This window comes from Salminus brasiliensis, chromosome 8 (genome assembly GCF_030463535.1).
Source record: "Salminus brasiliensis chromosome 8, fSalBra1.hap2, whole genome shotgun sequence".
In the NCBI taxonomy this organism is placed as follows: Eukaryota; Metazoa; Chordata; class Actinopteri; order Characiformes; family Bryconidae; genus Salminus; species Salminus brasiliensis.
Window position 1 is genome coordinate 24,661,662 of NC_132885.1, and position 17,377 is coordinate 24,679,038.

General features: G+C 40.0%; 1 protein-coding gene across 13 annotated transcripts in view; it reads right to left on the reverse strand.

Moving 5' to 3' along the window:
• caska (calcium/calmodulin-dependent serine protein kinase a) overlaps positions 1–17,377 on the reverse strand; it is a 238,213-nt gene that overhangs the window by 85,592 nt on the left and 135,244 nt on the right. For all 13 annotated transcript variants that reach the window (XM_072686218.1, XM_072686219.1, XM_072686216.1 and 10 more), the window contains exon 3: positions 8,626–8,731. In XM_072686218.1, the coding sequence (XP_072542319.1) occupies positions 8,626–8,731 (106 nt within the window). The remainder of the gene's footprint in view (positions 1–8,625; positions 8,732–17,377) is intronic.

A 17,377-nucleotide genomic window follows, 5' to 3' on the forward strand; every position in this document is an offset into this window, starting at 1 on the left:
GGGCTGGCTCTAGATCATACCTTTAAAAAGTGGATCTTCAAAGGTCCTTTAGCAATGTTGAAGTTACCAGTGAAAAAACTGTTTTCAGGACTGTACAGAACCTCTGTTGCCTACAACCCCATAGAATTGTTCTTAAATAACACAAACATCTACAAAGAACCTTTTCCAAGAGGTTTTCCATAGTAGAGAAGAACAGGCCATTCGTGAAAAAAATGCTATATTAACAGACTGGAAGTAGCCGCTGGAAAACTGGTAAATTGTGGCCATGAAGGGATGCATATGGTCAGCAGCAATATTCATACAGGCTGTTGTATTCACTGGTATTAATGGTCCAATAATGTGCCTGGGAAACATTTCCCACACCTTTACAGCACCTCCATCAGCATGGACTGCTGACACAAGGCAGGTTAGATTCATGGATTCATGGGTGCACAATTCTGACATGTTCCATCTGTGGGTTTCAGCAGAAATTCCCAGATTCATCAGCGTAGGCTTTGTTTGTCCAGACTTCAGCAGTTGTGGTTATGGTGAGACTGTGCCCGCTGCAGCCTCAGCTTTCTGTTCGTGTCTGACAGAAGTGGAGCCCAATGCAGTCTTCAATGTGGTTTTAGCCCATCCGCCTCAAAAGTTCAACATTTCAAGTTTGTGCTTTCAGAGATGCTTTTCAGTTCACCACAACTGTTGGGGCTGTTGCTCACTGGATGTTTTTCGTTATTACACTATTCTGGTAAACCCTAGAGATGGTTGTGCTGAAAATCTCAGGAGACCAGTAGTTCTAGAAATACTCAAACCAGTCCGTCTGGCAACCAAGATCTTGCCACCCCCAAGATAGCAAGATTCCCCCCCTTAAAGTTCACATTTTCCCTCCATTCTGATGGTTGATGAGAACATTACCTCAAGCTGTTGACCCGTATCCGCATAATTTTTTGCACTGCTGCCACATGACTGGCTGATTAGATAATTGCATGAACGAGTACCTATAAACTGTTATAGAATATATTATATTATTATATATAATATAACTCAAATCATAAAAAAGATCATAGACTATCAAGGCTATCAATAACTGTCATCATTCACTTTCTTTACTTTGGTTGTTATTAATGAGACCCAGAATAAAGACTGAGTGATCCCAGAAGGGCCTGAATTATGTGAGTGGGCTACACTGGCCCTTCTGAACACAGACTGAATACAGACCCTTATTCAACTCTATCATTCATCACCATTTTATCACAGTCTCTCAAAGCATAGTAATTAAATAATGGCAAACAAATGTCACAATGATATAATAATACTTTACAGTGACTAATCATTTTTTCCTTGATTGGGGGGAGTGGGGGTTGGGTTGCAGTGCTTTTTGGAAAGCAGTTTTGCAAACTCAGGAAGTCTAACAACCAATCTCAGTTAGCTGTGCTCTGCAGAGCAAAGTAAATCCACTGAGAAGCAGCTGCAGCCCTCCAGATAAGAACTTGCTCTGTGCACAAGTTCCACTGAAAAAGGTGTGTGCTTCTGATAAGCTGAAGAGCTCAGAAACGTTCTGCATATGGGAATTAATAAAGCGGGCCTCATTCTAAAACTCTAATCAAACCGGATTGAGGAGAGCATGAGTGTGGGAATTAGGATACTGGGTACAATAGATGAAACACATGACATGATAGTGAAAGTTCAGAGTTCACCTCAGAGTGCTTTCATGCAGAACTTTCTCTGGACACAAACAGCAGCACTGAAACATGAATATTTCAAAGAAAGTTGAAAGGTTACCTTGAGGTGCTTTGACCTGCTTGTGGGCCCTGGGGCCCTGGTTCATAAAACCAGTATATTGCAATGTGACACAGCTAATTTCTCTCCTGTGAACTTACATTAGCCCACATACTGGACTGATAGTCAAAGCATAACCCCAATGGAGCGCAAAACGCCATAGAAGGTCACTATAGTGGTTTGAAATGTACTCTGAGAAGGTAAGCAGTATCTGAACAGTGCTATGAGGCAAATAACCAATTACTGATTCCTGACAAAATAGGAATGTTCAACAAATGTCTTTCTCACAGGACACATACTATTATTAGGGATTATTATTTAGGGAAACAATAAAGCATGACTGATGTATAATACGGAGACGAATGCCATCTCTGTCATTGCCACTCCAGGCATATTACTTAACCGCCTTAATCCACATGCTTCTTTCACGGTTCTGTATCCGTAAGCATGTTAACAAACGCTTGTGTAGATCTCTCCATGAGGGGGAGCTCAAAGCGCGATTTGTATTTGTGACAGTGGTGTAAAAGTGAACCACATTTCACGACCATAGGGGGAGCCAAAAGCTCTGCTTTTTAATAAACTCCTAACTCTACTGCCAACGCATCGTTCAACCCATTGTACGTTTAACCCAGCAAGATTTAGGTATGGGTGAAATAGGCAGCTGCCTAGAGCGGCATCTTGCTGAGAGTGGCCACACAAAAAAATCAGAATCAGAGCGATATCTGCGCATCACATCAATGATATTAGCATGTCACAGCATGGTCAGCTAACTTTGGCGGAATGAGTGACCACAAATTATAGAATGACCCATTAACATTTAATAGCTCAAAGCTTATTAAACTCATAGCAGATTTAGCCAATGTCTTTGTCTTTAACACAGAAAGACGTTTCAAAGAGATTTACAAACAAACAGTGTAACACAAATGTAAACGTAAATGTAAACTCCTCTTTGCGCTTCCTAAGGCCGGGGTAATGTCCGTGCTGTCTGCATATATATATATATATATATATATATATATATATATGCACACACACACACAGCAGGACTGTACTGCAGTATTGAGAACTGTAATTACATATAAATAATGATGGAATGATGGACAGTCACTCTGTAGATTTAGTAGAATACTGAAGTAGTAATAACTTCAGTATTCTCCCCAGACTCAGCCTGGTAAGCAGTGAAGTGTAACGTTGGGTCAACTGAGACTGGCTAATGCAGTGTATTAAAAGAGTGCTGGAGAGGCAGTGAGCTGAATGTGAAACTGTGAAAGAGCTTCTCTTTGCGCTTCCTGAGGCAGGACTGATGCCCGTGCTGTCTGCGGGTCAGGAGTCCCCCAAGACCCCTCTCACTCCTGCCAGCATTACTGCACACTGCTCTGTGTCTGCAGCGAGTTTCAGCCTTTAATCACCTGTCCCTCTCTCACTTCTTCCTTCTGTTCTCCTTCCCAGCTTCACACCTTCATGGCCCATCAACTCTCCTTCTGCTGCTACAAAGCCTTCAGTTCATTTTTGGCTTGCATGCTCTATTCAACATAACAACGATAAACACAATTAACAAATGGTGAATTCTATTTTTCACCAGCTGCATGAAAGCTATTCAGCTAGTCACACAGATTCAACCAACCCTTGCAACATTTGTTGGGAACTGCATTAAGTCCATATTTAACTTTAACCTGTGAAGCACATCCAAATGAAGTGTGCTCTGTGCCAGGTAGCTACAGGCTGCCCCTAAAATGACCACTGCTGTGCTAAGCATGCTATAATGAATGTGCTGCTAAGGCTGTGCCCTATTTTTACGTTTGCCTGATAGCATGCCCATCCGCTGAGGTGACTGTGGTGGCCCGTCATGACTAACTGGTCCCCCATAAAGTCATTGTATAGCTCATTGTGAAGGCACTGTATAGCTAAATACAACAACTGTTGCCTGCCATTAGCTGACACAGATGTGCACATACATGCACAGCTTGTCTAGTGCCTGTAGAGTAGTAGTGGAATAGGATTTTCTGGAGCACCACGCCTAAGGGAAGGCGTGGGCTAGAGAGGTATAAAGCCCCCTAGCATTGTGCTGCGGAGGAGTGGAACGATATTCTCTGGAATGATGGTGATGCTTCACCCAGCACTTTTGGGAGGAGTTGAGGATGAGGTGGGGTGATGATCATTCAGCATCCTCACTTTACTAACGCTCTTGTCGCTGCATGCAATCAAATCCTCACAGCAATGCTGCAAAATCTAGCTGAACGCCTTCCCTGTGCAGTAGAGATAGTTACTCCAGGACAAACAGTGAGTGTATAAACTTAATAATCTGATCATAATTGGATTTCTGCAGTTATCTGATTATTCGAGTGGACATGTAAACAGCATACTCTGATTTCCTAGTTTGGATTAAGGCCTAGAAATCTGATTAATAAATCTGATAAGCTCAATAATCAAATTTCTCCTTGCATGTATACCCTATACGTTTTAAAAAAGGGCAGCACTGTGTAATATTAGAAACCATGAAAAAACAAAATCCATATCTGCTATCGACATGGGTCGAATTTACTTTGCTTCAGTGAGATTTTTGGCTGGTTGCAAAGTAGAAATTCAATTATTATCTTTCCCATAATGACCATAAGTTTCCCATTATCTGATTACCCAAGTAAATGTGTTGATGTTGTTTGGATTACTGACATAATCAGATTTTCTGCTGTTATTGGATAATTAACTGCAAGTAAATGCAGTCAATGAATGAACAGGTGTCCCAATACCTTTGTCCATATAGTGTAGCTCTGGAGCTGCACATAGGGAAGGATGTGAGTGTGATAGCAGCCAACAGGAGAACATCTTTAAGTACCTTTATCGTCATTATACTTATACAGTGCAACAAAAACTGCTCTCTTGGAATATGTGAGTCAGCTATCCACTGACAGAGCACTCTAACCACCAAGCCACTACTTCACCAAGCCATGCCACTATAGGCGGAGCAGCCTCACTAAACCACATGTGAGTGTGAAGTCACTTTCGTGGGTAGTTACAGAGAGACAAGGCTTGCTTAAATTTTATACAAACTGGCCCGATCGGTTTAAGAAATGGTGCCACCAGCTGGTCATACATGCTTTTTTAAATATCCTGTAAAGTTTCCATTTTTTATGTTTTTTTGGGACAGTGACCAGAACTATCAGCTTGTATTTTTATTTATATTCTTATATATGAATATATCATTTTATCATGGCCAATTTATTTCAGAAACACCAAATCTTTTTTTCCTAATCCTGACATACTCTAGACTCACTCTCTTTGGATGGGAAGGATGACCTTCCCTCAACTCCCACCAGGAATGGTGTAAGAGAACTGGCAGTTATTGCTCTCCTCCAAGTGTGTTGAGCTGTCCAATGATCTTGCATCAGCAACAGTTCCAGTGCAGTCGGTTTCCTTCATGTGAATTAGAAGAAGCACATGCTATGTTTCCATGTCCCAGCACAGGTAGAATCCAGAGTGATTGGAGAAGCTCTATATAGAGGGCTGGAAATTAATATCATTGGGGTGAAACCAGGTTACTTTTGAGGAACGTCACGACAGAATCAGGCATTTGAATCCGCAGCATGGAAAAAGGCATTGAAATCCTGGTAGGTCTGGCTATTGGACTTGGCTGATGTTTGTGGTGATATGGATGTATCTGCAGACACATGAAATATGCAATTTTACTCCATAACATTAAAATCAGAGCCCTTAATTACGCTCTGTTAGCACAGATAGCTTAACAAAAGCACTGCTACCTGTTCAATGCATAACACGAGTCTTGTTAAGCTGTGGATTATGCAGAACAAAGAACAAGGTTATTAACCCATAACAGAGATTTCCAATGAAGATTCTAGATCCGGATCAATTCAATATGATTATGCCATTATTATCTTTCCGTGCTTCTAAGCTAAATTCTGTTTGTTTTCTGTGTTTCTGTTTGTTTTTTGCGGTTGAGCAGTAAATGTGCAGCCCACACTAGAGGCAGGATATTTTATCACTTCAGATTCTGGGACACCTGCATGCCATTTTAGCACCCAAACACCATCCAGCGCTGCTCTATTTAGAGAATACCTGTCAGTGTGTATGTGTGTGAGAATGATAAATGAGAAGCAGAATGGTGTCTGCAGGGAGATCATCTGTGAGATACTGGAACTTCATTACTAAAAGTCGGCCTCAGCTGCTGCTCCCCGCGTGCCTCATGTGAGTTTCATGAACACACTATTGAAACCACGTTGCGGTAACAGCATGCTAAGCGGGCTAAATTTAGTCATGGGACTCGCAAAGAGAAGCTCTTTCGTAAACCATCTGCAGTGCAAATACAAACAAGGGTTTGATAAGAAAGACGGTAAACACATGAATGTGTGTAAACACGGTTTGAAAATGAACCAGGATGAGGAAGGTTGTGATATGAGTCCATGTGAACGTGAGTTTAGTCATGATTAGGGTTAATTCTGTTTGTTGTTTACTATAGTAAAGTTTTATTTATATGAAGACGTATGAAAAACGTCTTCATATGAAAAAAAAAAATTCATATGAGAAGAATCTTTCTTCGTATGAAAAAAAAATAATTTTAATAAAATAATAATAATAAATAATATTAATAATAACAAATTACCTACTTTAATTATTACCTAAATAAAAAATGCTTTACAAACAGCACCAGTGTTTAGGCTAGTGTAGGCTAGCACATGCCACATAGCCACTAGTGATCATTTTGGACCTCTAACTTTTTATGTATATATAATAATGTTTATATATACTACAGATGTCAATCGATTAAAAAAATTCAATTGTTAATTTATTAATTAATCACAACTTAAAGTGCTAACTAGTGCGTCCTTGAATTTTTGGGCAGAAGAACAAATTAATGCCTAATAAACTGTCCACCTTTAACCTCGAACACGGTGAAGCTCTGACTTTTATTTAATAGAGAAAATGCTTCAACTTCAACTTTTTAAGACAGATAAATATATGATCAGACATTGGGCTGGATTCAGTGAGCTAAGAGAAGAGCAGCTGTGTGTGTGTGTGTGTGTGTGAGAGAGAGAGAGAGAGAGAGAGAGAAAGAGAGAGAGAGAGATGAGGGCGGGGTAGGAGAATGAGAGTTAGTTGTGACATTTAATCCATATTTCACCATAAATAAAGTCTGAGCTCAACAGTAGCGACGCTGTGTTTACATGGCTAAATAAAACTGCGAATACGGCACTAGGCTCTGTAAAGAAAGAGACATACAGGAGGAAGTTGGGGCCAAACTTAATAAGATAATAATTTGAGTCGAAAAAAGGTTAATGCATTAATGTTTGCAGTTCAATTGTATATATTCATAGATCCCAGTCAAGGCCCTTATGGATCAACTTACTAAGGCAACGTACTGAACGTACTGTGGGCCCAAACTGTCCCACCTGTACCTGGAATATTCAAAGTTTGCCATGGCATTTGAGACAATTCTAGACCACATGTGGCCCACCTGCAGCCTAGCCTGTAAAACATTTGTACAGCAATTCTGTTCTGTGCCATAATTGGCCCAACTGTGCCACCTCAGGCTGTGTTCTGGCACCTACATTTAGACCTAGTCATTCCGTTTATCCTACAGTCCTTTGTGGACCAAATCTGGGCCATGACTTGTGACATCGGTGGTTCAGTGCTGGTTTAAAACCAAAGAAAGTTGTGCGTTACTCCTGCCCCTGCCAGTAAAATGGGTAATTTCCACAATAGTTGAATCAGCCATAATTCGAGAAAGTAAAGATCTGTAAAGAAGAGAGTAAAGATTTCGCCAAATGGTTTTGGCGATGCAGCAAAAACAGCAGAAAAAGACAAACATCTGGAAAAGCAGCTCATACACCCACACTCAGTCAACCACTTTACTAAGATATGAAGTTCCTACTATCTACTAATTCCTTTTTCTCCAGAACTGTAACAGAAAAGATACCAATTATGTATCCTTTTTTTTTTTTTTTACCTTATTTTGTATCCTATAAATTCAGGCCTACTCTTGTTATGATTTATGAAGCATATGCTGTGTGTATCACTGCTGTAAAATGTCACTTTTTGACATGATGTAAATTTGAATCTTGTTCCATTGAAAGTTCAGATGATGTTTTCCTTCTCCAATAAAACTAGATGTTCTAGAGATATGAACAATGAGTATATTTTTTTTATACACGTAGCGATCCTGTCTTAATATAATATTATGATAATCTCATGAACTGTGTTAAAAGGTTAGGCTATTATCATGATGTTAAATATTACTGTATCAGTGCATGCCTAGAAACAATAACATCAAAAAGAGCAGCTGAGTGAGAGATGCAGATAAAAACGCTGTAGGTCTGTGACTCATTTAGATGAACGTTAATCAGCAGGGATTAATGCCCTGACATCCACAACTCAGTCACCAACACGACTCCAAATTTGGCCCCGTGTGTTGATTTCTGCAGGGCATGGGGGGCGGGGGGGGGGATTGTGTGGGGATCCTATTAAAAAAATGTCACATCAATTATTACAACTTGCTCAACTGAACAGCAAATTGCGTAAGGATGAATCCGGGCCTGCCTGTGGCCATGCAGCACATTGACTAATTGGCCTGTCCATCAGCCATATCAAAGTCAGCTCCCCAATATTTCACTCTGCTGTTCCCCACAGATTTACATACCCCCCCCCAAAAAAAAAATATTACTCTATTCTCTATTACTGCCAAGAGATGTTATTACTGAAATAGACAGAGGCAATGTACCGTGTACACATGTCAGTACAGTCCTGCCTAAAGGGTATCACTGATAATTTCGATTAGATTAACATATCCCGAGAGCAGCGAGGGCGCGGAACAGCTCAATAGGAAAAAACGAAAGCGTTCTGAAAAAGGTCACTTACAACTCAAAGACCATGTAGAGCATGCCATCTGAACTGTACGTCTCCAGCAACTCCACAATATGGGGATGCTTCAGCATGTGACATATACTGGCCTCTCTCTTCAGATCTGCAGAGAGAGAAAGAGAAAGAGAGAGAGAGAGAGAGAGAGAGAGGGGAATTATTTGCATTGTCATTATCATATTCTGCGCTGTAATTGCACAATTTGTTTAAACCCAATTAAACAAAATCTGTTGTACACAGAACTGGATATATACCATATATAAGAGATAACAGATATATAAGAGATGTTAATGGGAATGTAGGCTACATTAACTCAAAAGGTTTAATTAAAGTATTTAAATCTATGAGTCATGCTAAGCTATTGTACCAAAAGTGCCTCAAAAGTTTGGACACACCTGGTAGAATGTGTGCTGAACATCATCTCAAAAACATCTGATACAAATGCTAGGGTGACCTTATTTATTTATTTATTTCAAAAAAGGGGACACTGAGGACACACAGGTATCCACCGTAGGATGTCATGGCTGTTGGGTTTCAAGTAGGCCTAAGGTGTAGGGATTTGACCTGGTCATATAGGCTATTATGGCTATTTATTGGTCTTATGGTTCATTTATTAATGTACTACATTAACATACTGTAGCTGCATAGTTTAAGAGGCACTTCCACCCGCCCACACTTATTGCCACAGACCTATGACTTAGGCCTACTTGAAACCCCCCCCACCCACGACATCCTAAGTATGATGGATATCCACGTGTCCACATATGGTTCACCCCAACATTTGGATCAAATGTTTTTTTTAAGATGATGATCACCACTGTCACTGAACCAGGTGTGTCCAAACTTTTGACGGGCACCGTATTTGAGCTCTTCTAACATACAATGTTTAGAACCTTGTACTATGTTAAAACATGATCAGGGAATTCCACCTTTAGTGAAAAATGAACCATGATTTTCTTGGTAGTGATGACGAACTGGATACAGATGGGAGCAATGTAACGGGGCTCTTTACAGCGATAGCAATACATGTAAACCAACAGCATAATCTAAAAATACCTTCACGACAGAGCTGAGAAAAACAGGCCTGGAGGACAACCCTGCCCTGCACATTTTAATGGCTTTCTGCTCTACCACACCACTGAGGAACTGAGGAAGGGCTTGTTTATTAGTTGATCAGCTGGATTGGAAACCACTGCTATAGAGGTTATACACTTTTAAAATAGCTGATAGCTCAGGTAATCCATTCTAATAGTTTTTTTCAAGAGATGTATGAGTGTGACTGGATGAGATCCTTTATATCAAGTGTATATCAAGTGTCTTTAGACCTTTAAATGGTTCTTCACTTTCACACCTCTCTCTTATAAACATTTCTGCTTCTTCATTAAAAGCCAAAAGTGTTTCTCACGTGGCATCGGGAGGCACCTTTATTTTTAAAAGCCTTGTTGCACAAAATTGTGGTTTGCAGAATATTTTGATCTTCTACTCTGACACCTGAGCTGTGCTTAGTTTATGCTGAACCCAGGCAAACAGATAGCCTGATAGCAGTGTGGTGTATCGCCAAGCTACAGGAGTTTTTGTAGGCTGTGGTTGATTATCAACGTTTCCTGTGCGTCAAAACAACACAAACCCAATGACTCAAAGTACACTTTACATCTACAGTCTACATCTAGTCGATGCTCCAGATGTTTCAGAAAGCAGCCAGTGGCTTCATCTGTAAGTGTGAGTGGAAACACATCAAACACGACAGTGCAGGAACAATTTGGAGGTTCTTCAGTTGCAAGCGGCTGAACCTCTTGAGGAACCCTCTTTGAGGAACCTTCAAGAAAGTTTATGTAGAAGAAAGAGGTTCCTTAAGAGGAAAGAATCCCTAAATGTTCCTCAAGGAGCTTATATTTTTAACAGTGTAGTAATCCTTAGGAATGCTCAATGATATCAGATTCATATTGGTATTGGCAGATAATTGCCAATACATATTGACAGAATATCGTCAGTGGCTGATATTTGACTGATTCTGACTGATATGTTTGATGATTTATTTCTGATGCTTATAGATGTTTACAGCATTTGTATTTCTACAGAAATCATGTTATATTACTCTATAATGCTATTCCAGGTAGATGTTTTGGTACCACCATTGACAGATATGTGTACGTGGAAAATATCAGACACTAGCAGGTTTTCCATCCACATTTTTATGAATTCTGAAAATGTGGCCCCCCTCAAACATTTAGGCAAATCAGTAGGAGAGTGTACCAAACTGAAACACATGCTGTTTCCTCCCAGGAGATGCAACTATGTATGTGAGGAGGCGATCCAGGAACTAATGCTGGAGAAGTAGCAGAGGTGTTGCAGAGTGACAGATGAGCTGTTAAGGTAAGAGAGAAGATTTTACACAGCTAGTGAAAACACACTAATGGTGTTGTGCTAAAAGCAGTCATGAAGCGTTTTTTCAGCCAAGAGAAATTAGTCATAGTGGATGTAGACACATGCATGCTAATCCAGTCCACCACATAAATTTAGAACCTGTGCCCTCAACAGACACTTTCTAATTAAGTTCAGACTTTATTAAAGAAAATCTACTTTCCCCAAACTGGACTGACCTGCAGATCCAGCCAGAATCTCAATTTCAGCTGGGGCAAGAAAATAGAGATAGAGGATCAAACTCCACAGCAGCAGAAACTCTATTTGAGCCTGGTACAGGACAATGGAGAGTCTGACTCCACAACACAACCAATCAGAACCTCTATTTGAGCCTGGTACAGGACAATGGAGAGTCTGACTCCACAACACAACCAATCAGAACCTCTATTTGAGCCTGGTACAGGACAATGGAGAGTCTGACTCCACAACACAACCAATCAGAACCTCTATTTTCGCCCGGTACAGGACTATGGAGAGTCTGACTCCACAACACAACCAATCAGAACCTATATGTGAGCCTGGTACAGGACAATGGAGAGTCTGACTCCACAACACAACCAATCAGAACCTCTATTTGAGCCTGGTACAGGACAATGGAGAGTCTGACTCCACAACACAACCAATCAGAACCTCTATTTTTGCCTGGTACAGGACTATGGAGAGTCTGACTCCACAACACAACCAATCAGAACCTCTATTTGAGCCTGGTACAGGACAATGGAGAGTCTGACTCCATAACATAACCAATCAGAACCTCTATTTGAGTCTGGTACAGGACAATGGAGAGTCTGACCCCAATCCAGAACCAATCAGAACCTCTATTTTTGCCTGGTACAGGACAATGGAGAGTCTGACTCCACAACACAACCAATCAGAACCTCTATTTTTGCCCGCTACAGGACAATGGAGAGTCTGACTCCATAACATAACCAATCAGAACCTATATTTGAGCCTGGTACAGGACAATGGAGAGTCTGACCCCAATCCAGAACCAATCAGAACCTCTATTTTTGCCTGGTACAGGACAATGGAGAGTCTGACTCCACAACACAACCAATCAGAACCTATATTTGAGCCTGGTACAGGACAATGGAGAGTCTTACTCGATTTTAGCTGGGAGGCAGGAAAACAGAGAGTCACACTCCACAGCAGAACACAATCAGAATGACCATTTCAGCTGGGACAAGGGACAACTGAGAGTCAAGCTCTGAGGTAGAACCAATCAGAATTTCTATTTTAGCCTGAGGCACAACAGAGTCAAAATCCACAGCAGAGTCAACCACTGAATGACCTTTTCAACTGGGAGAAGGGACAACAGACAGAGTTAAACAGAGAGTCAATCTCAGAAACAGAATTAATCAGAATCTTTTTTTTTAGCTTTTTTTTTTATAATCTCCATTTCATCTGCATAGCAAAATGTATAATTTAAATGTATAAATGTATTACAGTATTTATTATTTTTCCAATAGATCCGTTCTGTAGGCCTAAATGAGAGGGAATACCCGTTCTAGATAATATAAATGTTCTATACCAAAGACCTAGAAGCTTCTGTTTTTTATAGCAGCATTATGTGTTATGTATTATTTCTTGCTCCTGGGCTCCACCTACAGTCAGGAACTGTAATTTGCACTTTGAGCCACCACTGAAGGACACGCTTTTCACATGTATTTCTGTAAGAGAAGCATGTGGTAGAGTAATATTACAGGATTTTACACTGATATGACTCGGGTTACATTACGCTGCAGAATTACGCAGTTTTCACATGGGCTGTCCTGCACGCTTTACCAGAGTTACATAGTGCAGTAGCTGATGTGCTGGGCCCACAATAGCAACGGTGCAGACGCTATTCTCCCTATTGCAAGTCAGTGGAGCATCAACATGGTTTTTAAGCTGTTATTTTAAGGTAAAATGACTGCAGTGCTGGGATAAAAGTAGTCACTGAGCTTCTTTTTTTTTTTACAGGAAAGAGAAACTAGATTTTGCACACACACAAACACACACACACACACGCATATATCTGTCAAACAGTGACAGGTCATATAGTACTGAAGTTCCCCCTGACTGATTCCCACACTGAGCTACTGTTGTGTAATTACTAGCGTCGGCATTGAGACACCACAGCCATTTCTAAACAGCATGAACCACCTCAAACACAATTCATTAACAAAGCAGATGCAGTGCCTCGAATCCGTTCAGACCAGACCGCTCAAATGTAGTGTAGAATCTCGTTAGGCCATGCGCTGCATGAAATGCTAGAGTGAATACATAAACAAGATTAACTTCGGCCTGCTGCACGCTACCACTGTACAGTCCACACACACACACACACACACACACACACACACACACACACACACACACACACACTGCCTGAATCTGCTTTTCCACTGCCCACTCTCTGTCTGAAATACCACACTTCTGCATCATGTTTCACACAGCTCTGTAAGTTATCCTGTAGAATCTTTCATTAAGCATAATAAACACTTGGTGGAGCTGTGGAGTAGAGCTTAGTGACATGAGTGGAGAAGCTGGTGGAATACTGCAAGGTTAGCCACACATTCAGTAGATTATGTGAACAATCAATGAGCATTCAGCAACAATATATACCAGCTCTTAAAAATAAAGGTCCTACAAATGGTTCTTTAGGCCATACCGAATTATGTGTGTAATAGAAAACCTTAACATCAGGAGTTATTTATGGAACCAAAAGTGGTTCTTCTATGGCATCACTCATGATCATCTACCTACCTTCGTACAGGTTTAGTGTCAAACTCACATCTAACACACCTTAATCCCCTAATAAAGGAATTCTAAAGGGAATTATAGATGAGGTAGGATTGATTAGGGTCTAAAATCTGGAAACAGGCAGATCTCCAGGAGCAGGGTTGGTGACCACTGCACTGCAACACACATTGAACTGCACTGTATCACGTCATATTTTATTGTATTATTGTATGAGGTAGCTAAGGTGTTCGATCAGGACACTATAAAGAACACTACAAGAACTGAGCATTGAGAACACAAACAGAACCAAGGCAACACTGTATCTAGTAATTAGAGATGCACTGATATACTGACAAAAGTTACAGCCTGGGTGGCCAGTAGCCCAGTGGAAAGAGATGTGAGCCAACAACCATAAGGTCATGGGTTCATATCCCAGAATTGGGTATTCCTAGTACGTTAACCCACCTACTGCTCCAGGTTGAGCTACTCTCAAATTGGGCAAGTTAGGTAGAACACTGAACTGTTTTCCTGTTAAAAATGACGTATAGCTTTCTGTCGTTGCTACTATGGACTCAACACTAATACACTACCATCTCAGTCCACATGTTTTTTTTTTACTTCCAGTGATGGTTCTGTATCTCTGAGCTTGAACATCTCCAGAAATGAACGTGAAAAACATGTCTTTTAGTAGTGGCTGAAGGCATGAATTACATTGTGCAAATTCTCACATAATGCTGCTTTAAGCAGCTCAGTTAGGTAGAATTGAACTATTAAACATTGGACAGAGTGTAAAAGAATATTTTTTGTTGGAGGGGTTAGCCTGACACTGATAGTATGTGATTTTTATGTGGAATGCTCTAATAAACTGAATATGGAAACATTAACATATTAACAGTAGGCCACAATTATAACCACGCACTATTTTTGCTGTTTCAAAACCTGTACTGAATTAAGTCACTACTGCATCACACTGAATCTGAATTCTGAATCTTATGAATCGTTACCCCTTATCTACCTCATCCTCTTCCTAACATTTAGCCTCCCACTCTCCTGTCATTCTCCTCCTCTCTCCCTCTGTCTTGAAGCTGTGGCCTGCTTTTCTGCACCTGGAACCCAGCTGGCAATTGCTGGCCTTAAAGTGCAGAGAGTTCTCTCGTGTCACCTGTTTCTAATCACTGTGGGTGACAGCAGTGCTGCTCAGGGCAACCTCTCTCTCGCTCTCTCTCTCACACACACACACACACACACACCCCGACTAAAAAAGGCTGGTTTTAAAGCTGTTAGACACTTTCACCATGGCTGGAGATCACCAGCTGAGATTGCTCAGCTGAGAATTAAAACTCAAAATACTGAATACTAAATACTGAAGCCTGGTTAATGCTTTATTATTCCATGTCTATCTACAGGATCAGACCGGCTGAATAGAAACATCACTTAAATAGAACCTGTCTGGCAAATGTGAAGCAGGCTAGAAGGTGTTAAACAGCAGCATGTTTTAAAGAGATTTTAATACAGATGTGAAACAAAGGCGCTGAAATTTACCAGTCTCTGGAAAGGGTTTCACAGCACTGTGTGTGTGTGTGTATATATATATATATATATATATATATATATATATATATATATATATATATATATATATATTTGTATATGCATAGTTATAGTTATAAATATGTAGTTATTGCAGCCAAAGCACATCACTCTTTCTAAGTCTGCTCTGATTGCAGTTGTGAATCTGTTTAGCACCTTTCAGCAAACTGTCATTACATTCATTACAATTAACACAGTCATCAAAACACAATTTTACTGTCTGCAAATCAATGCCAGTGAAATAAAGCAGCAATTACAGTTCTCATAAATCATTTTAAAAAGAACCATCTGTGTTAGAAAAATGTTTCCTATTGTGAAAAAAAAGTGTTTCTTACAAGCAAATAAAGCACTGGCATGTCTTGGGTGCCAAACAATCTTCCTGTACTTTCACAGAGCAGATCAACTCACTTTTCCACTTGCTGCTTACATACATACACAATCCTGCCTCGTTTTTCCATTATTAAGTGTTTTGCTACGTCATTATATGTCATTAAGTAAGTCATTATTGTAAGATACTAGATACTATCATACTATAATGAGATACTATCATTACTTTGAGATACTACCTGATTTTTCTGAGACACCAACTCATTACTTTGAGATACTACTTGATTTTTTGAGACACCAACTTATTACTCTGAGGTACTGATTATTTTGAGATACTACCTGACTTTGAGATGCTACCTGATTATTTTGAGATACTACCTGACTTTGAGATACAACCTGATTATTCTGAGGCACTAACTCATTACTTTGAGATACTATCTGATTATTTTGAGACACTACATGAGACACTACTAATACCTGATTATTTTGAGACACTATCATTACTTTAATGTACTACGTAATTATTTCGAGATACTAACTCATTACTCTGAGATACTACCTGACTTTAAGAGGCTACCTGATTATTTTGAGATACTACCTGACACTGAGATACTATCTGATTATTTCGAGACACTAACTTATTACTCTGAGATACTACCTGATTATTTTAAGGGTACTACCTGACTTTGAGATACTACCTGATTATTTTAAGATACTACCTGACATTGAGATACTATCTAATTATTTTGAGACACTAAATCATTACTTTGAGACACTAAATCATTACTTTGAGACACTACCTGATTATTGTGAGACTATCATTATTCTCTTACACTGATTTATTCAATTTAAAGTGTGTTTCTGATCATTTCATTCATATGTATGGATTATGACCTTTCTGACATTACTGGGGGGACTTTTATGACCCTGTACTTGCATTTTAAAAGACCAACCTTATGGAATACATAATTCATCAAGGTTTTTTTAAATGTTGTTTGATGGAATAAGTAACACTGCTCATATATGGACACAACATTGCAACAGCAGTTTAGTTCCTCCAATCCCAATTAAGTTATTCATGAGTATTCCAGGCCTGACTGCTTTTTGGAAGATGCACTTATTTATTTGATCACTGGATGAACTGCTCTGTAAGTGCTGCCTCAGTCTGAAGTAAGTCTGATAAGTAAGCTGAATAATTTCAAAAAGGGAAATGTATAAGATTTTAAGGCATCACCACCTGCTATCTCCATGATCTCTCCTTCAGGCAGCCTAAAAAAAAGTCCAGTGGTAAAAAAGACTACAGAGCGAGCATCTATATGACCGGCCCGCTGACTCATAGTGTATTGATAAGCAGTAAAAAGAGACACTGGGCCCATGATAAATGCTCTCTTCCCCTCTTCACTCCTTTATTTAAAGTTTATCTGCCATTTAGATCAGACAGGATTTAAGGCTATGGAGGTGGGAGTAGCCTTTAAAAAGCTCTTTAAACAGATTCCTATGGATACAATAAAGGCTTTTATAAGATGGTGTCGTCTTCGGCTGTGTTCAGTTCCTGCACTATGTGTGTGCGTGCTGTAGGTGTGTGCAGTGACTGAGTAGGCTACTTTTGCCCAACAGCATGGCCGCAGGATCACGGTCCATCACTATGGCAACGTCCTGTTCACAGGATATAGGCAGTGATTCACCATTG